At 39.1% G+C, this 27748-nt stretch overlaps 1 protein-coding gene across 1 annotated transcript; it reads left to right on the top strand.

Moving 5' to 3' along the window:
- Nucleotides 1–219: 219 nt before the first annotated feature.
- On the top strand, nucleotides 220–27274 carry il12rb1 (interleukin 12 receptor subunit beta 1). The gene is made up of 16 exons (XM_061738983.1): nucleotides 220–274; nucleotides 2003–2194; nucleotides 7020–7137; nucleotides 9877–10031; nucleotides 10128–10270; nucleotides 10373–10406; nucleotides 12253–12375; nucleotides 12634–12710; nucleotides 18464–18692; nucleotides 18796–18942; nucleotides 19121–19219; nucleotides 19764–19919; nucleotides 20023–20178; nucleotides 20335–20404; nucleotides 20692–20767; nucleotides 23344–27274. The coding sequence occupies exons 1-16, from the start codon at nucleotides 220–222 to the stop codon at nucleotides 23635–23637; spliced, it is 2124 nt and encodes a 707-aa protein (XP_061594967.1). The 3' UTR covers nucleotides 23638–27274.
- Nucleotides 27275–27748: the final 474 nt, after the last annotated feature.

A 27748-nucleotide genomic window follows, 5' to 3' on the forward strand; every position in this document is an offset into this window, starting at 1 on the left:
CAGAGTTTTTCCCTCAGCAACCACTGGCACTACAGCCCGCTTTGTCTATTGATACCTGTTGACTATTTCCAGAGTCCCACAAGCTAACCAAGCTTAACGCGACCCTTTCTTCAGCACGACAGCCTCTTACACCTGTGTTGTTCCCACTGGGTTTTACGATTGCTGCTAAAACAGGCACCAAAGACTTTGCGGATGCAACTCTGGTCAGCTGACTCAACGATGGCGGCGTGGGACATGACCCATTCAGATTCAATGTCCCCAAGTTCTGTTGGAGGTGAGAACTGAAGTTCTTTTTCAAAGGTTACTCTGCCCAACACTGCCAGAAAACCCTTACTATACGTTTGTATTTATCGAGTATGCAGGGCAGCCTCGCCTGTCCTCTGATTCAACTCTCCACCACTCGGCAGATTAGCTTCTTTCTTTACCAGAGTGTCCAAAACATACAGCCAAATATCCAAAAACATGACCATGTGGTCTGGCATCAAACTGCAGCATATGGTGTCCTGATTCTACCTGTACTTAAGGACGCCTTTATGTTTGGACTTGGCCTACGTTAATAACGTCACATTCTGATTTGATCAGAACGAATGTAAGGTAATTTTAGTAAGCATCAAAAGTTTAGCATGAGCCAAGCCAAGCGAAAATGGATAACTTGTAGTAAATTAACTAAGATCGTGGGCTCCATCTGGCTTCAAGGCCTGCTCTTTCCACCTTTGCAACATGGCGGCTTGCAGTATGATTTAAAAGAGGTTTCAGAGGGCCTCTTCAGAAATCCTGTGGGTGATGTGACAGGGCGTTTCTCCACCTCTTCTTGTATAGTCAGTGTCTAGGATGTATACTTGTACAACTGGGACCATATTAGGGACATGAAACCCACCATACATACTCTCAAATATCTTCTAGATCATCTTGGAGTATTTCATCTGTGTAAGTGGTCATTGTGATTTGAGGGTTGGGTCATTATAAAACAAATTGTTATTTTAATCTGTTCCATCTGCTGTTTTCCTTTTTATAGTGCATTTCATTAATCCTAATTTCATTCATGCATAAAGGGCATATTGGTTACACTCAGTGGTTATACTGTCCATTAAGTTTCATTTCTAGAAATTTACAATGAAGCTATGATGTGTCCTGCTGGTTTTAGAATTTTTTTTGTAAAACTTGCATGTGCACAGGGCGTATGACATCTTTGTAATATGAAAGCGCAAGTGATTTACCTTGAAACTGCATAAATGGGAAATGAGAAAATGAATGAGGATGCAAGATAAGGAAGACTCAGAGAAATGTTTTTGCAAGCCGCAGCGTGACCTGAAGTACAGTAAGTTACTATCATATCAAAGAGAAATCACATGCTCTTTCATGCACATTCATTTACAAAGGTTTTATATATCAGGATATAAGAATGATAATAACAACAACTAATAATTAGAGGGTGAATAGCGGTCAGGTGTTGTTAACCAAATGCACTGTTAGGAGCCTAAATTGTTAGGATGCTTGTCAACACAATGCCAAAGAGAAAAGACATCAGCACCGAACTGAAACAATGCCCGCATTAATGTTTTCATTTTGAAATACAAAACCATTCATTTTACACAGAGTACACTTAAAACCAATCATTGTAAAAGAAAGTTATAGATCACAGAAACTGAAAAATAAAAATGTTAACTCATTTCACATGTTTTTTTTTATCAAACTAGGAAAAATTAGAAAAATGTATAAATTTCCCATTGATTAAAAAAAAAAAACTCATAATGTTGTGCCAGTCATGCTGTTGACACATTACACAACATGTAGGAGTCTCTGTTCTTTTGCTGTAGTTTCCAGAGTTTTCTCCAGTTTCTTTGAAGGGGTTCATCAAGAGTAAACTCCTGTAAAGCATATAAAATATCAACAAATTACATTAAAGAGTCCCACAAACAATTGCTGTTGTGTCTGTCTACCAGTGTGACAAACGCAACCTCCCCCCTCCCCTGACAGTTGTGGTTTTGCTCTCACGTATAAGTTGAGACACTTGAAACTCCTGTGACATTTCTGAGAAAGGCATTTGAGTTACACGAATCCAGGTTAGGTTCGACTGTCTTACAACTGATAATCATCGTACAAGACTTTTTATTACACCTCATGGAAATCTTTACGCACTGGAGATCACTACATGGACTTGCCATGTTTATTCTCTTCGCAGCACTCAGCAAAGGTAATATTGTATTTAAGAAACAATTTTCTTCCTATTTAATTCTTTCAGTTCTACTTTGTGGTGAACAGTCTGTCACAATTCACCGCAATCATTGTCCCATTTAAAGCCAATTCAGAATACTTATCAGATATATATTGGTTAGCTTATCAGCATTGTGTGGTTATCACTTGTAGGTGACATCTGGATTTAGAAGTCTGAGCAGTGCATGGTACGAGCATTTAAAGTTATTTTGAAGGCTACATAACTTTTTAACTAAGTCCTTGCCTTATAAATACTATGTAAAACAAAACTTAAGAGCTAAGGTTTACTCCAATCTCATCTTTATGGTCAACAAGAAAAATATCTTATATAATATTTGTCATCCAAAAGCGTTTCGTACAGAACTAGTAAAATAATAATAATATATGGATGTAAATTTAACAAAAAAAAATATGAAAAAGAGTAAACTATTGCCCTGAGATTACTGTCATTTTGCTGAAAATGTGGACTATCGTAGTGCTATGTATTGTATGTTCTAGCTTAAAGGTAGGGTATGCAATTTTACACAATTTCGAACCCAAAAAACCTTTAGGCACTATCTCCTCACTATCTGCTACTTGTCCTTCTCGGGTCAAGTCAGGTTATTTTACTAATACTTGTTCGTAGATTTGTTAAACAAAACAGTAACATAAGAACAATATTTTTCAATTGCTATGATAACAAAGCTACTTCTATATTCAGGGCTGCACATAATTATTTTGGTCTGGTGCTCAGAGGAGCCCCTGGATATGTGACTTGGGGCTCCAAAAACGCGGTGACCCTTCACGCCGGATCGATAAAAGAGGGATGCAGGAATAAGTTATAGGCAAAACGATATTTAATCACTTATAAAGATGAATTAACAAATTATGGTGCGTGTTAGTCTGTAGAGTCAGTATAAGTAAGTTACAGTTTTTATCGGCCAGATTGGGATGCTCACGGCATATTTTGCACCTAGGGTTGCCACCTTTCAGAAATAGAAATGAAGGACGCCCCGATTTCAGCAGCACAGGAGCCAAAAAAAAGCCCCAAAACTTCTAAACTGCATAAAAATGTGTTTATTTTATATGAAAAAACGTGTTCTTTAATAGCATTGAACTTTCATGACTGTACAGACAGCCAACCGTATAGCAGCTGAAATAGCCTCCTATGCTCTGTATGTCCACATCAACCAAGGTGTAGAATATTGCTTCAGGTGAAGAATATGGTGTAAAAGTTAACTTATTTCAATAATTCAACTAGAATTTGGTGTAAAAGTTAACTTATTTCAATAATTCAACTAGAATATGGTGTAAAAGTTAATTTATTTCAATAATTCAACTAGAATATGGTGTAAAAGTTAATTTATTTCAATAATTCAACTAGAATATGGTGTAAAAGTTAATCTATTTCAATAATTCAACTTAAAAGGTGAAACTAATATATTAGCTAGTCTTATTACTGTACATGCAAAGCAAGATGGGTTGAATCTTTATTTGTTATAATTTTGATGATGGAATTGTTTATTGATTTCATAAAATATTCTCTAATTTAATTTTAATTTGGGGTTTTCATAAACTGTGAGCCATAATCAGAGAGCAGCGTCTTGCTGGTGCAGGAAACTGCTGCATGCAGTGACGGACACTGGCTGATTTATGGTTCCGCGTTGCACCAACGCAGAGCTTACGGGGTAGGATACGCGGGAACGCAAACGTACGGTACGCGTCGCCGCGTAACATCTTGCAGCCACTTCTCGGCGAACACACGTTTTATGGAAAATTCGGGTAGTGGTTCAGTTTGGCGTCTCTTTGTAGTTGGTGGTGATGGAACACCAAAATAATTACTTAATGGCGCTTGCTTCTTGGACATTTTGACGAGACGTGTCGGGGTTTGTTCAGTAAAGCAGATCCTTACCTCTCTTCCTGCCCTACCCACCGCCGCCACGATCATGTAGGGGGAGTAAGGACGCGCAGTGATTGGCCAGTACCAACTTTGAGTGGCAGTTCTGGGGAAAAGCTCTCCCAATAGATTTTTTAATATTAGTATTCTGGTCTGGCCACAACCAATAATATGCAAAAGCGCTTTGCAGCACAAGATTGACAGCGCACTGTGGATTTTGACGGCGCATGCGCTCTGGCGGCCCACTTATGTGCAGCCCTGTCTATATTGCTCTGTTCTACACTGTGGGATTGGAAACCTTACTCCCGAGGGTACAATCTGAAATTTCTCTTTTTATCAGTGTATTAATGAAGCAGAAGAAAAATAGAAGAAAATAGACAACAGAAAATAGATACACCATTCTTTGTCCAAAATGACTACAATATCAAAAAGGACAGACACTATTTGTACATATAATAGAATGAGCATTAAAATTAGGTAAAAACAATTTTTAAATGTATTTGGTTTTTATTTGATTGTCCTGAATTGGCTTCTAGAGGCTTGAACAGGCGGTGCCCCAGATGGGACAGGTCCTTGAGTATGCTTTTTCCTCTTCTGGCAGTGAAATGTACAGATGTCCTCCAGAGAGAGACTGGCTGACGTGATGACCTTTTTAAAGCACTTTCTTTTCTGCTGCTGTGAAGCCTGTAAACCACAATGAGGTGATGTGGCTCAGGACAGACTCAAATCAACCAGCAAAAGGAGGATATCAGCAGTTTCTCAATGAAGTTGCTTCCCCTGAGAAGTCTCAGAAAGTTCTGTCTCTGCTATGCCTTCTTCAGCAGTACATTTGCATTTGTAGTCCCCTTCAGGCTCTCTTCACTGTGTGTACCCCTCCCCCATTGGGGGTGATGGGCTGAAAGCTGGTTTTGTGCCTCCCGAAGTGCACGATCAGCTCATTGGTTTTGAAGAATATGAGGTTGTTCCATGAACACCATGTCGACCTTCACCATGTACGCACTCTCATCTCCTTATGAGATGAGACCAACCACTGTTATATCATCTGCAATCTTTATGATGGAGTTGTTAGAATTGAATGGGGTGCAGTCATGGGTATAAAAGGTATAGGTTAGGGGACTCAGTACACAACCCTGGGGGGCACCTGTGCTGAGGCCGAGGAGAGATGTGGACCTACTCTAACCCTTTAGGGGTGTCAGAGATCCTGCAGTTTGGTCACCAGCCTGCTTGGAAACTACTGCTACTACTACTACTGTCATTTAGCAGATGCTTTTATCCAAAGTGACTTACAGCGAAACTGTACTGTACTGAAAGCAGAGCTGAAGTCCAAGAAGAACAGCCTTGCGTATTTTCCATGGTTTTCTATGTGAGTCTACGCGACGCAACAAATATTAACAAGTCCATAACTCAGCCGTCCACATTCTCACAAGAACACCCTCCATCGATCATATCCCTCCTGTCTTGCAGCAGCCTCACTGGCTTTTGATCAAATCACGTATTGAATGTAAGATTCCCCACTAGCTATTTGAACTTTTACACATCAGCACACTATCTCTGAGTCTCAGGTCATCGTCCTGCATCCGGCTCACCGTTCTGCTCATGTGATCACCATGGGCTCCAGATCCTTTAGCTGCTCCTGGTCCTGGCCTCTGGAAGTCTCTCCCGCATTATATACGCAATAGTGATTATTTTCAGACTTTTAAATCCCGACTGAAGACGGATATTCTTAAAATTGCTTATTATTTGTAGTTCTCCTCATTCTTTTATTGTTTTGCTGTTTTATGTTGCATTGCCCTGTGATTGATTGCTGTTGTGCCTTCTTGTACGATAACCATGGGTAACTTGAAAGGTGCCTATAAATGAAATGTATTATAATAATAATAATAATAATTATTATTATCATCAGGGGACCAATTACTGTCTATGGTGCATTAGTTAGTGTACCATTTGTTGTTTATGTACATGCATAATCCCTGACCTTTGCTCTTTATGGAGTCATTGGTTCTGCCATGGTGTTGAGCTGCGCGGCCAGCTAGCTCGCTGGTCATATCAGGAATGGAGGGATGAAGCCAGGTCTATGATTTAAACAGGATACAACAGTCTTGGATGATTCAGTTAGTTGCTTTCTATAGCTGCAGTTCATCTATTTTGTTCACAATTAATCTTGCATGAGAGATGCTCGATACCAACAACTGGTGCTAGCTGACTGTACGCATTAACAGAAAAGGACAAACAAGAAAAGCAAAAAAGCACCAAAACCAAGAGTTACAAACTGCTGCGTCTGTGCATGTCACCACCATGAGTGTATGTATCTAAAAGACAGTTTTTTTGTTTGTCCACGACATTATTGAGAAATCACTTACTCTACCTTTAAATAGTTTCTTGATTGACTGAATGTTTGATGGGGATATTGCACATGTACATATATTATAAATTGCCTATGCTGTACGTTATGCTGTAGGCTTATAGGCACCTTCCCACAAATGCAAATGTGCATTAGGTCCACACAGACTGCAACAGATGTAAAAGGTCCTCTTTGTAGCATTTTTCTTCTTCTCTTCTTCTTCTTCTTCTCCTTATTTGTTGTTTTCAAGCTGGGTAGAATGATAGATTGCTGCAATGCTGGTAATAATTAATGTTAATATTCATCGTATGTTCATCATATGTGGGTTTATGTGAGTATCATTTCTTCACATGAGCAATATTTTTTGCTCCATTGCCATCAGTGGTGCAACTACAAAGCGAGACATACAAGAATGGACGAGTATAAACATAAACGGCTTAGGTCTCAAAGGCTACAGGGCAGTTGCTATGTAGAACCATAAGTCATGAGACATTTGCAAATGTATTAACCACAACAAAAGTACATCTGTTCAGTTGAACAATCATTCAATCCTAATTAAATTCTTTTTTAAATGTGTTTTCTCTATAGGATCAGCTTGTGAGGCTCCTTCAGCTCCTTTATGCTTCAGAAGAAACGAAGATGAGAATCGTTATACTTGTGAATGGAACTCCAGTGAGAGTGATGTGATGTTTGACCTTTACTCTGAGTGAGTACTGCGCAGTGTTTTAGATCCATGAATTTACTTAGTAATAACTTTGACATGAAGATATATTTATATTGAACGCTTACACTAATATCATTAGACAGTGCAAAAAAACAGTTTTTCAAAGTGAATGAAGATGAACAGATCCCCACAATATCCCCACATTCCTCCCACAATATAAAAGTGATGCCAAAATATTGGACAATTGTCATCTGACCTGCAGTAACTGGGAAAATAATTAAAAAACAGTCTTAAAGGGGACCACATTGCACATATATACAAATAATAGTTGTGATTTTTTTCCATATGATTCATGATGAATTATGCAAGATAGTCCCATAAAATTACGTACATTTAAGTGTTTTGTCAGTAGCAGATTTTGCGAGGAAATAGGAGGTGTTGAGGACATATACTGTACAGCATGGCTTGTAAATTGTTTTATTTCAAAGTCTTCTGTAGAAATAGTTTTCATGAGATGTAATTGTTTTCATTAGAAAAAATAAAGTAGTAGTAATACTACAGTAATACTAATACTACATACAGAGAGAGAGCTCGTTAGGGATTAACGAATGACAATATGACCCAGATAGGCAAGGGATTAGAAGGACCAGAAAAAGAGGAGAGGAAGGGGGTAGTACAGCAGGTTCAAGGTCATTTGGTAAAGAATTTAGCCTGTTCATAATATTTTTCATGCTATTTTTAACCGAGCTGAGTAGACCTCAAAAAGAATAATCGCACAGAAGCAAACGCTATTAGGAATAAATAAACCCAACATACAGCAGAGCAGAGAATGGTCAGAGTTCAGGTATTGAACTGCTGTGGGGACAAAAGTGTCTCCTTCTGTTACAGCGTTTTCCACCAGTACCTACTCGGCTCTACTCATCTCAACCCGGCTCGACTAGTTTCTTTTCCATTACGATCCAGTAGCTGGAGCAGGAGTAGCAGGTTGGAGCGAAGCAGCTGTGACGTACTTGAGTGTGTGACACAAACGAAGAAGGAAGAAGATGGTAGATGTGCTGCTTGGTCTGTGGCTTGTGTTCAATATCAAGTTAAAAAATGAGAGTGACAAAAGGGTTCAGGCTGAAAGGCTTTAAAAAAATGTTTTAGCTTGTCTCGGCGCTGGTAGCCGTGGGCAGCAATGGACTGACAAAGCTTAGATCTTTTTGTTCCTTATTGCCACATCTGGTTCCCTTTGAATTCTCTCCTTAGCCACCAGGTTAATGAAGGTCTTCACCTCTGCGCTGGACCATGGAACAGACTTCTGCGCTGCCATTGTTGTCGAATAAAATGGACAAAAAACCGCCGTCAGAGTCGCTCTTCAACTGATGTTCACATCCTGACTCAGACGTCTGACTGGCCAACCTCCTGACCAATCGGTGGCAGGTGGTGTGATGACGTCAGATACAGCCCAACTCAGCCCGCTTAGAATCCTCAGCAAAATAGTTACAGAAAAGTATCTACTCTGCATGGGTAGACCCCTATAGGAAAAGGACCAAACCGAATCGAGCCGAGCCGGGCTGAGCAGGTTTTAGTGGAAAAGCGCCATTAGTCCTGCATCCTGGCCAATGCAGTCTGTGTCCTGATGGGAGCCGCTCAAAACACAGAATGTAAAATTAGTGAAGGGTGTCAAAGAATCTTGCCATCAGCCTGCCTAATGAAAGGGTAAAAAGTCCCTCTTCTATTTGGTATCATGGTGTTCAGCACACTGAACATGGACCAGAGAAAACTAGGGTGAGATTTATTGAAGAGATCAGAAGGAAGATAACGGACAAGCATGTTAAAGGTAAAGTCTAGAGGACCATCTCCAAACAGCTTGAGGTTACTGTGACTACAAGTTTCATTCAGAAGTTTAGGGGCCATAGGAATGTAGCCAACCTCCCTGGATGTAGCTGCAAGGCAAAAACTGATGAAAAATTGCAGAGACAGATAATATCAATGGTTACTTAAGAGTCCAAAACAACTTCCAAAGAGATTCAAGGTGAACTCCAAAGTCAAGTTACATTAGTGTCAGATCCACTCATCACTCTAGCGGCTAGCCGAGGAACTGCAGCGAAACTTAGTTCCACATGAGGCTCAACCTGGAAGTAAGATGGCGCTTTCTTTAAAGCCTCTTTTTCTTCATACTGTGCACAGCACTGTTGCATGGGAAGCCGACGGTGACACGCCCACAGTTTGTCAATCAAAGTTAGCTCTGCTTAACAGCTCCATCAGTCGACCCTCACATGTCGCTCTCTGTCCCTGTCTCAGGGACAAATCGGTTGTGACGTTACATACCGGTGGACCCATCAGGAAAGCATCATGACCTCTCACATCCAAATACACCTCTGTTGAAATGCTCAAAACAAAACTCTTGAACATAACAGGATTTTGTCAGACACTTAATGGGTTGCTTAGCACCCATTAAGTCTGTTAGGATTTGGATTTAGTTTGGTGTTTCTGTTAGCATTTGGGTTTGGTTTATTGTGTGAACATCTGAGTTTTGTTGAAGGTTGATGTTCTTGGGTGTTTCCCAAAACCTAAGACTGTAATCGCCAGAAGTTGTATGCGTGTGAAATAATATATTTCCTTGCGCTCTTAATTCATGTCACAAACATGACATAATAATGGACGTTCTGGGACTAAAAGTACCATTTAGTGTTTGTATAAGTAAAAATGTAAAAATTGTGTTTTATATTGAACAGGTTTTTTAAAACATTCATGCTTTTCTTTCTGTTCTCACAATAGACCTGTCTTTAATTTCAGTGATGGTGAGATAAAGCTTAGCATCACTAAGAAATACCATACATTCCCTGCGGAAAGTCTGATTGTTGGTTTTCCTATCAACATTTGGGTGGAAGCTAAAACAGGAAACTCCACATGCAGATCACCCAGCTGGTCTGGTACACTCAAGTACACAGGTAACATATGCCGTGACATGGAAGCACTTCTTGAGGAACTGATTTTGTTCTACAGTAAACATGTATGTAAAGCAAGTAAAACTTTATTCTCAACAGTTAAATATGAAGTGCCACAGAATATTTCAGTCTCCTGGTCAAGAAACAATCTCAGTTTGAGCTGGCTGGCTGCAGAGACACATCCAGCTTTAGTGGAGGTCTGGTTTCAACGAGATGGGCATCCTAGAGAAAAATGGGAAAACGTGAGGAAAAGTATTGATGTTTGATCATTAAATCTTTTTCTCTTTTTGCTTTTTTTTCCACTTTACAAACTGTCTAACTTTATATCTACATTTTTATTGTAGATATCAACAAATACCACCTATGAAGCTTCCAAATGTGAGTACTTGTCTAATATCTATACAATTAAAGTCTTAAAATCAAATTTTCATTCACCTTTTTTTCCACATTTGTTGAGGCTGATATATCTGGTCTGTGCTGCCTATGGGTCTGCCTTTGAGACAATGATTGTGATCATTTATGGATGCATAGATCATAAAGAGCATATATTGCACTGATCTAAACTGACATAACGTTTCTGACATGAAGGCCAGTTTGATGGAGAAGTTTTCCTGATCATCCACCCCCCCCCCCCAAAAAAAAAAGAAAAGACAGTAACAATTACACAATGCTCGGCATCAACATTGAAACCATGGATAAGTGAAGTGCATTGCATTTATTACTTCATTACAATTACACCCTTCAAGAGATAGGACATAATAGGCAGCAAGAAACCAGTGGGGTTTGATGTGCTGAAAATTGGAAAGTAGGCAAGTACAAACAAGCCCCAGAGTCTTCTACCATCTCTGCTGTGAGAGAGGATCATGTCCATTCTTGTTAAAAGGCATGTAAAAAAGGGACAATGTTAGTTGGAGCACTAAAATAGAAGAGAACTGTGTTGGATCGTGTGCTAAACCTTGGAGCTTGAAGATAAACGTTTAATAAAAATGTCCCAATCTGTGGCAAAGACTGGGCAGCTGAGGAAGCTAGAGACTGGAGGCTGAGAATATGTAGAGTCACTCTGGTCTGTGGATAGTAAAGTTAGATAAGAAATAGTTTATTTGCACCACAATGGGGAAATTGCAGTTTGCAACAACATACAGAAACAGAACAGAATACAAGATAAGATTAAGAGTGTTCGTTGTGGAGTCTAACAGCAGCAGGAAGGAAAGACCTTCTATATCTTTCACATCGAGGGTGAAGCGGCCGTCACTGAAGCTGCTCCAGTTCCGTCAGGTCACCGTGTAGGGGATGACACTTTAGCCAGGACTCTCCTGTCACCCACTTCCCTCACTGAGCCAACTTGCTCAATGTTGATACCCTGGATGTTCACTGGTGAGGGGAGGGCAGAATGGCATCTGCAAAAATCCACCACCATCTCCTTGGTTTTCCTCGCGTTGATCAGGAGGTGTTCTCGCCAACACCAGTCCACAAAGTCAAGATATACTCTTAAGCGAGAAGAGGCTGAATGATGCTTCATTGGAAGGACAGCTCACATTCATTGTAATAATTAGTCTATCTGAACTGGCATAATGAGATAAAGGCTTCTGAGGAAAAGCAAAGGTGTGTATCAGTGAGACATTGAAACGAGTGCTATGGATGAGAACTTGCCACATTTGAGCCAAACTATAGCCCCTTTCACACAGAGATTCCGCAATATTGGTGTAAAGAAGTCCTGCCAATACGCCGCCTTTGTTGGTTCACACAGAACCATACAACGCCGGCATAACGCCGCTCCCGTCTGTAAATTCACACAGCATGCCGGCGTTCCGCAATCAGAGGCGTGACGACAGCGTCAGCGTCTAGTGGCATGCCGGCATGCCGGCTGTGTCATTCACACAGACCCCGTTTCGGCTCTGTGACTACCTCCGCTGCCGGCTTATTGGTGGGGCCACTTGGCCCCCCCATTCCGCCTCCGTGACTTTCACACAGAACAGCGAGGCGGCTTAAAGGCGCAACGTTCCCGCCTCGAACTGGCTGTGTGAAAGGGGCTAATGAAGAGTCAGAAGTCATGTCACAAGATCTTGATCTTGTGAGGTGGGAAAACATTTGCCAAGCAAAAAGGGTTCAACCATAAAAAGAGTAATGATATCAATTAGATTAGAAATTAGATGAATAATTTTGTTCATATTAGGAAGTATTTTGACGCAACGGTTGATGTAACATTTTTCTGTTTTTCACGCAGACAAGGTCATCATTGCGAATCTCCTGGAGCATTCAGCTTACCAGGTTAAGATCAGACATAAATCCACAAAAGCCAAACACCCCCTGTGGAGCAACTGGTCTCCAGTTGAGACTGTTCCTGCAGGTAAATCATGTGATACATGTAAATGAATGAATGGACTATTTGGTATTTTGGACCTTAAATCGATGGTATTTAATGGCTGAAATTGTCTGTTGGCACTAGACGTCACTTCTGGCAAATTTCTAATATTTAAACTCTGACAATACAGTATGTCTTAATTACTCCAAAGCGAACTCCTCGCATTTCTCATTGTTGAATTCCTCAATTTAAGCAAAATGAAAAGAGAAAGAGACCTCTAAACATTTAATGTTTTTATTGCAGAACTTGAACTTTCGCCTGAAGTAACCCAAACAATAAGACTTGCAAATGGTACAAGAGAGGTGAAGCTAACTTGGAAGGTAAGTTAACAAATGTAAACAAACCATATCATCAGCAGGACTATGCATTTAAAGGTTGCAACTTTTTACCTGTTCAAACCAGTATTTAGAAAATCCAGGGAAATACTTACAAATCGGCTGGTGATCTGAGGTATAGTAGACTGTCACCCAGGTAACGATAATTTTTCACTCAGGGAAACTGAACTTCCTTGCAAGAAACAGAAGGCTTTAAAAAAAAGCACTGTCACATGTCACACAAAATACTCCAATATGGCTGTAGATCTGGATCACTATTTACTTGGGGGACAAAAAAATAGACAAATGTCAGAAGCAGAGGTCATGAACTCTTCTAGTGTTCCTCAATAGTAGTTATGTTTCCTATGCAAGATTACAAGCACTCAAGAACAAAGGAAGGGAAGTCTAGCACTGGCTTGATTTAAGCCTTTCTTGGGCAGGTAATGCATTTCCGTTTGTCAAGAAGTTGAGAATGCAAAAAAAGAAAACATCTTTAACTTTGGAATACAGTTATCCAACTTTTTTCGAAAACCAGTTGTAAAACAGAGTGTAAATTTGCCAAAACACACAAGGAAGGTAATTTCACCTAGAGTCCATAAATCACCGCGTACCCTACGTCGTAGCTCTGCGCCGGTGTAACGCGGAACAGTAAATGATGTACACCAAACATGGTGTACATCAATTTTCAGCCAACATAAGGAATTATCTACCTCTTCTATCCGTCTGACATACTTCCCTGCAGGTCCCTATCCCTGATAGGCCTTCTATGATTCCTGTGCTCATCAATAACCAACCCAGACTGCCAAAGGCTAAATTAGATTTTAAGAATAAAAACAAATCAAATGTCAATGGTAACCTCATATCAGTCAAGTGTAAACCAATTCCAGATACTGTACATCCCACTGCTTTTAACAGTAAACTTGGTCTTCTTAATGTCAGATCCCTCTCCAATAAATCATTTTTATGTAATGATTTTATTGTCAGCCATGATCTTGATTTTTTTCTAATCACTGAATCATGGCTGACCAAGGATAACATAGCTCCTTTAATTGAAACGAGTCCCCCTGGCTACTCTTACCTGAATCAACCTAGATTAACCGGCCGGGGGGGTGGTCTAGCTGTTGTTTATAAGAACTGTTTTAAATGTTGTAGCACCACATTTGGGTCTTTCACTACCTTTGAATCCCTCTGTTTCACTGTTTCAGGTAGCACACGGACCCTCTGTATTCTTATTTATAGACCACCTAAATCTACAACCGGTTTTATCACAGAATTCTCAGAATTATTGTCAATTGCTATCCCTAAATTTGATAATATTTTAATTGTAGGTGATTTTAATGTGCATATTTGTTGCCCTGAGAATTTTTTAGCAAATGAGTTTTTAAATCTGGTGGAATCTTTTACTTTGTCTCTGGCTCCTACTGGTCCTACTCACATCAAAAGCCACACATTAGATCTTGTTTTATATACTGGAATTACTGTAAACAACACGCTCTGTGTTGATGTTGGGGTTACTGATCATAATTGTATTTTATTTAACACTACCCTGCCCATTACCTCAACCCAACATGAAAGTCAGACACGCTCCCGCATTTTTAATTCAACCTCTGCCTCCATATTCTGTCAAGAATTTGCTTCCTCTGAGTTCCAAATTTGCTCTTTAATGAACACTAACGATATTTTAAATGGTTTTAACAGCACCTGCTCAAACATCCTAGACAGAGTTGCACCTTTTAAAACCAAAAAGCCTAAAAATACCTCTCAACCCTGGATAAATGAGGAAATTCGCTCATTAAAGAGAATCTGCCGTCAAGCTGAACGGAAATGGAAGGCCACACGATTAACTGTCCACTTTGACAGTCTAAAAGTCTTAATGAAAGATTTTAATTTGAAAATTAAAAATGCTCGAGCAAACTATTTTGGCGATATTATTGAGAAAAACCAGCATAATACCAGAGTGCTTTTTAATATTATCAGCCGTGCTACAGATGCCCCGCCCACTGTGATTGAGCCGTCTACGGAGACATGCGAGGAATTTTTATCTTTCTTTTTTAACAAAATCAGTGTAATAAGAAATCAAATCACCCCACTGCCTCTTGTAACACTCGAACCACCTATTAATCTGTTGTGCTCTTTAAATTTGTTTCACCCTGTCTCAATAGAACATCTTGGCAAAATCATCTCCAACATGAAGCCCACATCCTGTCCTCTCGATATCATCCCCACCCGCTTCCTTAAAGAAGTCCTGCACTTAGTCTGTCCTTCTATTTTAACCATAATCAACTCCTCCCTCTCATCAGGCATAGTCCCAGACCACTTCAAGATTGCATTAGTACAACCACTGCTCAAAAAACCCTCATTAGACCCCACCATCCTGAACAACTTTCGTCCCATTTCCAAACTTCCATTCCTGGCCAAGGTTTTAGAAAAAATTGTTGCAGAACAGGTAATCTCATTTATGACCGGAAATGGCCTATTTGAAAAATTCCAGTCTGGCTTTAGAACGGGCCATAGCACAGAGACTGCACTCCTCAAAGTGCTCAATGATCTCCTTTTAGCAGCTGACTCTGGCCATTTATCTATTTTAATCCTTTTAGATCTCACTGCAGCTTTTGATACCGTAGATCACCTGATTTTATTGGAACGTCTCAAGAACTGGGTTGGCGTCTCTGGCATTGTTTTAGACTGGTTTTACTCATATCTCCACAATAGGACTTTTAATGTTGCCATTGGTGACTGCAGATCTTCCACAGCATCTCTGTCTTGTGGAGTACCTCAGGGGTCAGTCCTTGGCCCGCTGCTCTTCTCACTCTACATGTTACCTCTAGGTCACATAATCCGCAGACACAATATTAGTTTCCATTTTTACGCAGATGACACACAGCTTTATTTCTCTTTCGACCCTACCATCAACCATCAACTACACACTCTCAAAGTATGCCTAAATGAAGTACAAACCTGGCTGTCTAATAACTTCCTTCAATTGAACCCGGACAAATCCGAGGTCATTATCATAGGCCCAGACACCACACACAGTCACATCTCACCACAACTTGGCTTATTCTCCACCAGTATTACCCCCAGCTGCAGAAATCTTGGTATCATCTTCGACAGTAATCTCAACTTTAATCAGCATGTTAAAACAACTGTCCAGTCTTGTTTCATTCAACTACGCAGAATCTCCAAAATCCGGTCCTTTCTGTCTCCCAAGAACCTGGAAATTGTCATTCATGCATTCATCACATCCCGTTTGGATTACTGTAACTCACTCTACTCCTGCCTAAGTAAACATAATCTCTCCAGACTTCAGCTTATCCAAAATTCTGCTGCCAGACTCCTCACAAATTCAAATAAAAGAGTACACATAACCCCGATTTTAGCTTCATTACACTGGCTACCTGTGCGTTTTAGAATTTGATTTTAAGATTTTAATGATCACTTTTAAGGCCCGGATGAGACTGGCCCCTGAGTACATCAAAGACTGCTTAGTCCCATACGAGCCAAGGTGTAGCCTGAGATCCTCCGGCGGGTCCCTATTAGAGATTCCTAGATCTCGACTAAAAACTAAGGGTGACCGGGCCTTTGCTATCAGGGCCCCGTCGCTCTGGAATGACCTGCCGGAGGAGATCAGGCGAGCCACATCTCTGTCCATTTTTAAATCTCTTTTAAAAACACACTTTTTTAAATGTGCTTTTACTTAACATCTAATAATGTACTCTATAATATCCAATGTTATTATTTTCTAATGTTTTATTGTATTTCTATGCTCTTATGTTTTTATATTTTTGTCATTTTATTGGATTCTGCCTTTTAATTCTGCTTTGTAAAAGCACCTTGTAACTGTGTTTGGAAAGGTGCTATACAAATAAAGCTTATTATTATTATTATTATTATAAATCAGCCCCCGCTGTGCTGTTCTTTAATTGGTAGCGAGTAACGACGTGTCCAATTTTAAATATAGCGGATTAAAAGTACGATTTTTTCCTTGAAAATGTAACGAAGTAAAAGTAAAAGTACAGAAAAATGAAAGTATCAATAAAAGTACAAATTCTCAAAAATCTTACTTAAGTACAGTAACGAAGTACTTGTACTTCGTTACTTTACACCACTGGTGAAAACAGTACAGACCAGCAAAGGAAAGACAAGACAAGATATACACAAAAAGCTTGAGGAGACACAGGTGCAAATGATCAGGGCAGATGAGAAGGGAAGTCAAGACATGACTTAAACAGAAGGACGTGGGGTTTCAGAATAAAACAGGAACATAACTAAACAAAACTGTGAAAAAACCCAAACTGTGACATAAATTAAAAACTGTGACAGCTATTCAGTTGTCGGTATCCTTTTACTTTTTTCTTTTACAAGCATCCTGCAGCATGAACATCACCTGCAGTTACTATTCAGTTTATTTCAGACACTAAAAGGATGACAACCCGATAGGGATTTATTTTTTTCCCTTTTTTTTTCTTTTTTAATCACAAACATAGAAGTAATTTTCCATTTGCTGCACTTTTGCTGAGCATACCTCGTTAGTCTCCCACACATCAATAACTCCAAGATGGGAATGCCTATAGGCTTGGTTGCTGTGTGGATCTTGCTTTTTTGGTGCAGCACGTGTGAGAACCAGACTCAAAGTCACATGTGGCAACCCAAATGTCAACCACCTAACTTCTGGGTTAAGGTCAGTGCAGATGCAAGAAAATTTGCAGTTTCTCGACTAGCTGCTGCAGGCTGGGATCAAAAGCAAGTCAATCTGCGCTGACTCCCATGTTAAAATGTCTAACTTTAGAGCAGAAATGAACATATTCATAGCCTGGTTGCTCTCTATTGTTTGATTTCCAATCCATAACAACTCTAAGGGGGTTGCATTTTTTTTTATGAATAAGGCAATAAATGTATTTCTAATATGAGACATAGCCTTCGATTGACAGTCGGCTCAGCCAGTCAAGCCATTATCACTTCCTTTACAGTCATCATCATGCAATGATGCTAACCGAAACAATTAGCAGTTTATACTAGCCTTGCGTCGGTTATTTCTGATTTCTCCACTGAAATGACAAATGAAACAGGACATTCTGCTTTAAATTTTCACCGGCAGCGCTTGAGCTCCTTTGGTATTGATGAGCTAAAGGAGCTGGGAGCCACAGCTAACTTTGATTGAGATAAAATTGAAGTTTTCCAGTCGGCTTCCCCGGTAACATGGCACCATGTGGTACAGGGAAAAAAACGCTTCAAAGCCACTCAGAAAAACCTGTGGGTGACATCACAGATGGGCTGGCCAGCTATTTCTTCACTCATTCAACCATATGTATAATCCAATACAGTTTAGTTGTGTTGTAGCATAATCACTGCCACAGCTTTACTGGATAGTGAAAGGCCTGCTCAGTTGTTGGTGCTTTTAAAGAATAATTGTATATGCTGTATGACTTGCTGTATGCTGCGCTGTAACAGGAAGAAGAGGAAGTTGTGGGAAGCTTCAGTACAGAGCCGAGCAGAGTTGACGCAGAACTATGCTGTGACCACTAAATTTTCAAACGTACAAATGTGGGCGCCGGGAGTGGTCCTGCCTCTTGTCTTTTTCAGAAAACTCTGTCAGTGTTTGGGCATTCTATCAATGCCACTTGTCATTTTTAACATTCATCAGAACTCTCTATGGGCAGGCTTGAAAATAAGGGCAGTTATACTGTATATAACATGAAATGTTTTCTACTGCTTTAAAATGATTGTTGTTCTGAACTGAACTATCTTTTGCTCCTCAGCCTGCGTCGCATGCAGCAGCGGTCAAAGGTGTGACATACAGCATAAATGACACACAGTCTTATCATCGCTGCCCTTGTGAGCAGAAGACAAGGGACACCAATTCAAACACTTACACCATTAAGGTGTCACACTCGGCGGTCAACATCTCTGTTGTTGCCAGAAATGCAGCAGGGCAGTTTACCCTGAAAACTGTGCAACTGCCTGCCGCACCTATGGCAGATTTAAAAAGTAGGTTCATCTATTTATATATCATATGATTTCCTCTTAAGCATCCTTTTTTTTTTTTGCATACGTAATCCATAAAGTCTTATATTTTTTTCTTCTCTGGCAGTTTGTGACAAGACATTATTGGATGGAAAAAAAATAAAGAAGAAAACCTGCCTTGAGTGGTACGAGCTTCAGGATGCCGATTTGAAACCAGAAAAAGTGATGATTTTAACAGCAAAAGAACAAAAGAAAAGGAAAAAAATAATGCAAAGTTAGTTGTGTATTTCATTCTTTTATACTTTACTCTTATACAATATTAATCATTGTGCAGCATTTGCAACATAATTCACAGATGATTTCAAAGCATAGTGGCAGAATGTGAAAATGTTGCATTTTATTGACACCGTTAAAAAGAGTGAAATATATCACACTTTCTGTTTCTGTTACAGGCATGAGGGACTACATCCGCTACCTTTACTTTGAACACAGATGTGAGGGTGGGAAACCACAGACAATTAAAATGTGTCTCTTTTATAAGAAGGAGGGAGGTAAGTGTGCCTGGTCATTATGTGAGAAATAGACAACTGGACAACTGAAGTGTTAAAGTTTAAAGAAAAATGTATGTATATATATATATATATATATATATATATATATATATATATATATATATATATATATATATATATATATATATATATATATATATATATATATATATATATATATATATATATATATGTATATATAACTGCAACATACAATAATGCCCACTTGCTCATAACAAAATATATCCAAAAAAGTTCCACCCAACACATCAATTTAACTGCAGGTTACATGTGAGGAGACCCCAAAGAACAAAGAATTCAAAAAAATTATGGAAGTGCATGAAGGTTGAAGCATGAGTTTGGATAGATGAAATATGAGATGAAAACCTGAGAGAAACTGTGAAAGTCTAGGTTTGACAGAGAGAAAAAGCCCCCTAGTAGTTCAAGACCTCCTTTTTATTGCCATCTGGGGGTTGTGCTGTTGAGAAACAACCGAAGACATGCTCCCTTATTTGCTTTTTTTTCTCTTTCTTATCCATTTCAGTGCCAATAAAAGAACCTCAGGACTTCAAAGTTCTTGGTGAAACACATAATTCAGCTGACCTGTCCTGGAAAGCAATTTCATATGAGCACCAACAGGGCTTCCTCACACACTATAAACTGTGCAGGGAGAAAATAGGCTCAAAGGAGGAGCCAAGAGGTATGAATGTCACTGCTGGCACATCAACTTTTTTCACACACATCAAGTATTTTCCCAATATTATGCACAGCTTTTTATATTCTTCCACATTTCATTTGATCAGAATGCTTCAACATATCAGCATCACTGGCCAAGCAGCATTTGGAAAATTTGACACCAGATGCCAAATACAACATCAGCCTAGCTGGGGTGACACATGCTGGAGAAGGACCTTTAGCCACAGTAATTATCAACACATCGCCAGAGAAGCCAGTGAATGGTATCAGACCTACAGAATTGGTTTTTGTGTTGAAATGGTTTTATTATATTTGTAAATGTGTCATTTTCTACTGGAGCACTTTCCTAATTTTCATCTTTCTTCTCTTTTCTTTTTTTTTTTGTTCTCTTGTATTTATTTTTTCTTTCTTTAAATCAGTTTGGTGGAGTTTCGGGTTGCTGTTTGTCTTCTTCTTCTTCTCAACCATGTGCACTGTTGTCTTGAAGAGGTAAGTTATACCTTCCAACCGCCAGTTCCTTGGGAAGAATTTATCGATAAACTCCCAAGCTCAAGTATGTACAATTATGTTACATCTGCAAATATCACATTTTCTTTTCTGAACATTATTTACTTGATCCACCAATTGTGATGACAAGGATATACCATTTAGTCTTTTTAATGTATGTTTACTGTTGTGGTAAAAAATAATGGAGAACATATACATATTTCTTGGTGGTGAGGTATAATCAAAAGCATGAGTAGTTTGAACCTTTTCTTCTCCGTTGTAACATTCAGAATCAAAATCAAACTCTGCCCGCCTGTACCGACACCTGTAATTCCAGATTTCATCTCCCGTGAAGCAGACACTGAGGTAAGAACAGAATTTGATTTGAAGCTTTGATGAAATGCAAAGCGTTTGTCCCTAAATGCCCCAGTACCTAAACCCAAAGTCACGCTTGTGTCTTGTTAAAAATGCATCTCTATACTATCCCACAGTGAAACATAGTGGTTGAAGTATCACGCAATCAACATAATTCTCAGCAGCAGTGAGTCAATTCCAAAGGGGTCCTTGGGGAAAATCCACTACAGAAAGTAATGACATTAAACTGGAGCAACACTGAGAATGGCAATGATTTTTGACAGTGAGAAAAACACAATGGCTGCAGGATAAGTCTATGACCTTCCTTGTGTAACTAAGCTCATTTGCAATCTTTAAATAGATGTGGAGAGACTTGAGAATGGAAGTTGTCAGATGCTTTGATAGAGCTTTAAGAGCTGACTGAAAGAGTCAGTTAAACTGCTTTCAGGCCTGGTATGCAAAGCCTGCAGAGAGCTTTTCAAGAAGATGTTAAACTGATACCTCAGAGGTGCAACACAATATTGCACTTGCTGTTTGAAAATGAGAGATTTTACTTGTGAAACCTTGTTATTCCCCTCTGACTCATGCTTTGAAATTGCATGGGTCTGGTACTTGCAAAGGGTGTACACCACTCTTTTACTACTTTTGCACATTTGCATCACATCTCTGGCATTGAACCCATCAGATCCAATACATGGTCTGGAAGAATTCTACAATAAATGACACCTCTACTACAAATAACAGAGGGCAAAAATACCAATTTGTGTAGGACCAACGCAATTTGTGTTCAGTTAGACATTGACATAGGTGTATGTGTTTGAAAAATTGATGCATTTCACTACGAATCAAAAATGAGAAAACACACAAAGAGTAGCGGTAGGTGTATCTGGATGTGGTCAAATGTGGTTTCCAACGTAGAAGTAGATCAGTTCCAGGGAAGTTCCTGACAAATTATAGTAAAGGCGATGCGTGAAAACCATAAACTTTTAATTTGACCATAATGCGTAACTGAAATTATGTCTGAGGACACAGCAAACACAGTGTACAGTAAATCAGTACATTTGTTCCAGCCAATTGGTTTCCTACCCTAGGAGGAAGTTGTAATTGTTTCGGTAATAAAAATAACTTGTCAAATTATTTGTATAGCTCCTCAGTATATGTAGAAATGTAGTACTGAGAGAAATAAAATGATTTATCTTCTAGTATCATTTTTCTGTACAAAATATATTATCAACTAATGTGTAATTAAAAATAAACCTGTCAAATGAAAATAAGCCAAGTCAAGCTAAGTTAAAATAAGTATTGAGAGTTGTATTTTTGGTGGAGACAGTCCTCACTCTGGTCCTCTATGCAAGCATTTCATTCAAAATTGGATACATTTTCAGCAGTAGTTTTCTGTAAAACGACATTGTCTGTTGAAAATGTAAAAGACCTGCTCAGAGTTGATAGATCATCCAGCCTACTGCAGTAACATAGCAGGGAAAAAATGGTTATGTGATGGCATTATTGTTCTTCAATACCAAATGACCCTTAACAGTGAGCAGAGAAAAAGCTCCACAGTGCAGACAATGTTATGTCTTCTAACACACTCTAAGCAGCTATTTCAACCCAAGGCAAGTTTATTTGTATAGCACAATTCAACAACAAAGTGATTCAAAGTGCATTACACAGACATTAAATGGTCACAATAAATAAAAGGTGTGATTTAAAATTAAAAAAAAGAACAATAGATAAAAATCAGTAGCTAAAATATGTATAATAAATTTTGAAACCTAAGCTTAAAAGAAAAACTGCAGATTTGGAGCTGGCAACTAAGAACAGGTGAGTCTTAAACCTGGACTTAAATACCTGACTATTTCAGCTGATCTGAGGCTTTTGGGGAGTTTTTTCCAGACATGTGGTGCATAGAAGCTAAATACAGCATCTCCATGTCTTGTTCTGAACCTGTGAACTGATAAAAATACTAGATCCAGATGACCTGAGGGACCTGGATGGTATATACCGGGTCCGGAGGTCACTGATGTATTTTGGTCCTGGACCATTCAGAGATTCAAAGACCAGCATCAGATCTTTAAAGTCTATCCTCTGACGGACAGAATTGGACTGATGTGGTCCACTTTTTTTGTGTTGGTGAGGACTCGGGCAGCAGCGTTCTGAATGAGCTGTTGTTGTCTAACTGACTTTTTAGGTAAACTTGTAAAGCTGCTGTTACAATAATCCAGCCACTAAAAATTAATGCATGGACTAGTTTTTCCAGGTCCTGCTGAGACATCAGATCATTTATCCTTGATGTATTCTTGAGGTGATAGTAGGCTGACTTTGTTATTGTCTTAATGTGTTTTCCAATTTTTTTCCAAAACTGCTTGTCTATTTTATCTAAATATTTTGGATTTTGTCTGTGATGAATTCGACAAAGAACATTTTTGAGTGTATTCCTGTGCAAATCTCTGAATTGTTAAGAAAAATACTGTTCTTTCCCAGTGTTTAAGCATTTAAAAGTACAATTAAATTGAACTGAACTGAATAAAATAGCATTTTATTCTCTGTGCATCAGTGCCCTGAATCTGCTCTAATGTGACCCATAACAGGAGAAGTGGGAGAAGGAAGAGGAAGTACATGAGCTAACGCTGCACCAATGTCTTCCTGAGGAGAAGTCTGTTCCACCAGAGGCCACCCCCCTCAAGCATGACTGGGATGATGAAACTGAGAGGGATGTGGAGGATGACTCTGAAGGATCCAGTGATGAGAGTGTGTGTCCTGACTCGACAGATCGGGCACTGAGGAAAGGAGAGTTGACACAGCTCGAACAGCTGGACACTGAACTTGCCATGCTCATATACAAGAATGGTTTGGTGTTCGATGTAAAGACAGAATCACCTTAAAGGGACCTAATGTTCTTGATGCTTCACTGCACAAAACGGACAAACAAGCTGACCTATTTGTTGTATTCGTGGAGAATTTTCTTCCTTTAAAGTGGAGTAGGTGATGCATGGACAATTCAAAAAAACAAGATGAATTTTTATACTATACAACCAAAATCAGCCTCTTCCTTCAAATCTCTTTCACAATTACACCTTCTTGTGTTGACGAGGCGTAATTGAAAATGCACTACCAGGAACTTACCAATGTAATAAAATATAGCCACTGTCAGCATACAGTATAGGCAAGATACCCATATAACCACTGAGCGTGTTTGCTCTCCCAGTGCAACGTGTTTACAATGTCACTGACAACTAATGGAAGCTCCACCACTAACTGTTTGCCAACAGCACTTGTCATGGGCAGATCCAATTATTTTATTTAGCCAAAGAAGAGGGTCTTATCAATCGTTGAACCTCAGATTCAGGAGGAACAATGCAGGTTCTGGCTGGGAGTCCAAGACCAGCTCTGCACCCTCCCTGGGCTCCTGGAGGTGGCATGGAAGATTGCACAACCAATTCACTAAGGGCCAATAATAATAATTAAGCTTTGTGGACTCATAAAAGCCATGGGACATGGATATTTTGTGGGAGACATGCTTTAAGAGTTTACGGGTACTGGGTCAATTGCAATGGGCTATTTATCCCCAATTCAAACGGCCTGCAACAAGGGTAGTAAGTCAGGCCCTGTTTACACGGAGAAAAAACGGTGGTGTTTTCATGCGTTTTGGCCGTTCGTTTACACGAAAACAGAGCTCAAAGCCCCCAAAAACGATCATTTCTGAAAACTCCGGCCAAAGTGGAGATTTTTAAAAACTCCGTCTTCACGTTTGCTTGTAAACGGAGGGAAACGGAGATTTAGGCTTCAGAACGTCACATTATGCTACAGAAACGTCACCTGCGTCATGAGGGCGACCTGTGTTTACAATTAGTTTGGCCACCGTCAATATTTTCTTGTATTTTACCTGTTTTATATTCTAAAGTCACACTTAAAAGTAACTCCACTTCTCTGTCACTCTAAACGAAAGACTCTCGTTCCGTCTTGGAAGTAAAGCATGATTTATGGTCCCGCGTTAAATCGACGCAGAACCTACGGCGTAGGGTACGCGGCGACGCTCGCTGTACGGTGCGCGTCGCCGCGCATCGCCGCGAACCCTACTGCCCCTGCAACTCAAACAAAAATAAACAAACGTTACTGGATCGATATGTGCTTTTTGAATGGTCACTTACTTAACTGTATTTTTTTTAAATAATGTATTTGCATGTTTTTATTTAAACTATAATTGTGTGTAAAACTTGTTTTATTATTTACTCACAGTATGTTTCAGTTGTCATTGAGTAAAGATTACATGAAAGCAACTGGGAAACAGTCTACGAGAGCAAAATATTTAACCACTCTCCTGCTTTTTAATTGCACTTGGTCAACAAATCTTTTTTATTTATATAAGGGACAAAAAAGACTCCTGTTTCATACTTTGGTTAATCTGTGTTTTGGTATGTACTGTATTTACAAGCTCGATTTTTCAAAGGAAACTTGCTGACTGTAAGTTTGTTAAACATTTTTAGTTATTAAAAGTGAATCTGAATTTGCTTTAATTACATTAAGCATTGCGGTCTTGGACTGTAGGCAGCTCTTTATGCAAATCAGCAACATATTATGAATTAAAACTAGATACCTCAAATTTTACTGCTCCAAATAGTGGTCCCATGACAATCCAGGGAACAAAACTAAAAATGCAAGAACAAAGCATAGAGTGCACATATGTTGATGAAGCTTTAAGTCACTTGACACCTCTGTGTCTTAAGAAAGGCTTTGGAGCCCCTTTTTCTTTGCATAGTGCTGTATTGGAACACGACCACTGTATGTCAATCAAAGTCGGTTGTGGCAACCAAGTGCCAACCATCTAACTTCCGGGTTGGGTTACATGTGGAACAAAGATTTGTTGTAGTTCCTCATCTTATCTCTAGAGGCTCGCTGCAAAAGCGGGTCAATATCCATTGACTCCCATTTTAAAATATCCAACCTTAGAGCAGTATCAAACATATTTGAAGCCCAGTTCAAAAAACAATTTTGTTCTAAATTGTTAGATTTCACACCCATAACGACTCTGAGGGGTGGGAATTTTATTGTACCATGCCAGGTGAATTTATATAAAGCAATATATTTATTTCCTATAGGATTGATTGACAGCTCAGCCAATGATTAACCACTATCCCTTCTTTATCTGTAATCGTGTAATCGTTGCAATGCAAGTTTATTTCTATAGCACAATTCAACAACAAGGTGATTCAAAATTGCAAACGCACTATTTGATTTCACAGTCGAGTATGTTCAGCTGTAAGAGTCTGCCGGCAACTCTGCAATAGGGATCCACCAAAGGAGCTGGTAGCCAAAGCTGACTTTGATTGACATATAGTGGGCTCTTTTCAGAAACCAATGTCCCATTGGTTTCTGAAAAGAGCCCACTATATGTCAGTGAGTTAATGCTTCGTCCATTGTTTTTTATAGTTTGCTATCAGCTTCTTCAGCCGGCCCCCTCCGAAATAGCTGCAGAGCTGCCAGCAGACATTTACAGTGGAATATCTCATTTCACATATTGACCTCATATTGAAATCAAAAATGTTTCAAAAAAAAGGTTTTTGTGAATGGAATAGTCCAAACACCTTAATAGGCTACCTGTCAGTCATGTTATATGCATGATCACGCGATGATGTGACGTAAGTTTTCAGCAAGAAAATAAAGTCAACAAAAGAATATACATGACAAAAATAGCGTAGCATCATGTTTACAAGTCCAAACAAAAAAGCAGTGAACAAAAGAGAAAAGAAAAAAAGAGCCAGGACAATGTTGAAACAAAAATGACAAATTTGGATACGAGTGTGGCCAGTCACAATGTTAGCCTACATGCGACAATTGCAGTTTCCTATAGTGGATGTGCATGTATGTGTACATGCGGTATGTGCTTTTGTTTAGGGCAGGGGTGGAGGCACAAAAAAAATATTTACACCGGGACCTGTCACGATGATGTTACGCCACTGGCATTCACCACTCATTAGTGAGCTGACTGTCAGTAAGTCATATTAGAAATGAATGTATTGCTTTACATAAACTTTCCTGACATGGTAAAAAATAAAAAATAAAAAATCACCAAAGTGTTGTGAAAGGTAAGCGGTTGGCAGGAAGTGGTCGTTTAAAAAAAAATGCTTTGACCTCAAAATAGTTGCTCATGTTAGGTGAAAAACCAGATTACTCATTACCAAAGCAACTTTGGTGCTTTTTCTATCTTATGCAAACTAAAATGTGTCCTGTTTTTATAACACGATGACAGACATGCAGCATTTTCCACCACTCTGAAGAAGAAATGCTTTTTTGCATGTTTCTTTACGACTTGACGGATGATTATTGTGTGTTTATCTCACACAGCTTGAAAATTAAAAGTTCTCTATCTTGCCCTGGAGGCTGCGATAACTAATGTTTGTTACATATAGTATTGTTTTGTTTATGCATAAGGTACTTCAGTAAAAAAGAATATTTAATTATGCAAATGTGTTACATTACTGTTCAAAACTTAAGTATCAAAGTTCAAAGTCTATAATTTAACTTGATGTTGCACGTTTGGATTTTACTTTTTTGAATAAAAGTACAGTATCCATCCCCTATTTATTTGTTGTTTGTTTGTTTTTTAAGCAGGTTCATACTATAGAGAAAATACTCAAGATACTTTTAAATAGCAAAAACCCTCTTCAGATATAAAATACATCACAATCAGGGATCAATTAATCTGTCAAAGAGACAACAATAAGCCCTTTAAACACTCATCACATTTCTGTTAATGTTTCTCACAACTTCATTCAGGCATGACCGTGAAGTAGAAGGTCACTTTCTATATGAATAAAGACTTGTTTATTGTACAACTGGATGAAATCTCACTTAAATATTTCATATAGGGGTTTATGTAAAACGTACAATCACCTTCACATCCCTACCGGATATCAAAGTGCTTTAATGCTATTCCCTTCCTTCTGAGGTGAACCACCATCTCTCAAGTCTTATCAATATTCAACATGACGGATC

This window comes from Cololabis saira, chromosome 13 (genome assembly GCF_033807715.1).
Source record: "Cololabis saira isolate AMF1-May2022 chromosome 13, fColSai1.1, whole genome shotgun sequence".
NCBI classification, from domain to species: Eukaryota; Metazoa; Chordata; class Actinopteri; order Beloniformes; family Belonidae; genus Cololabis; species Cololabis saira.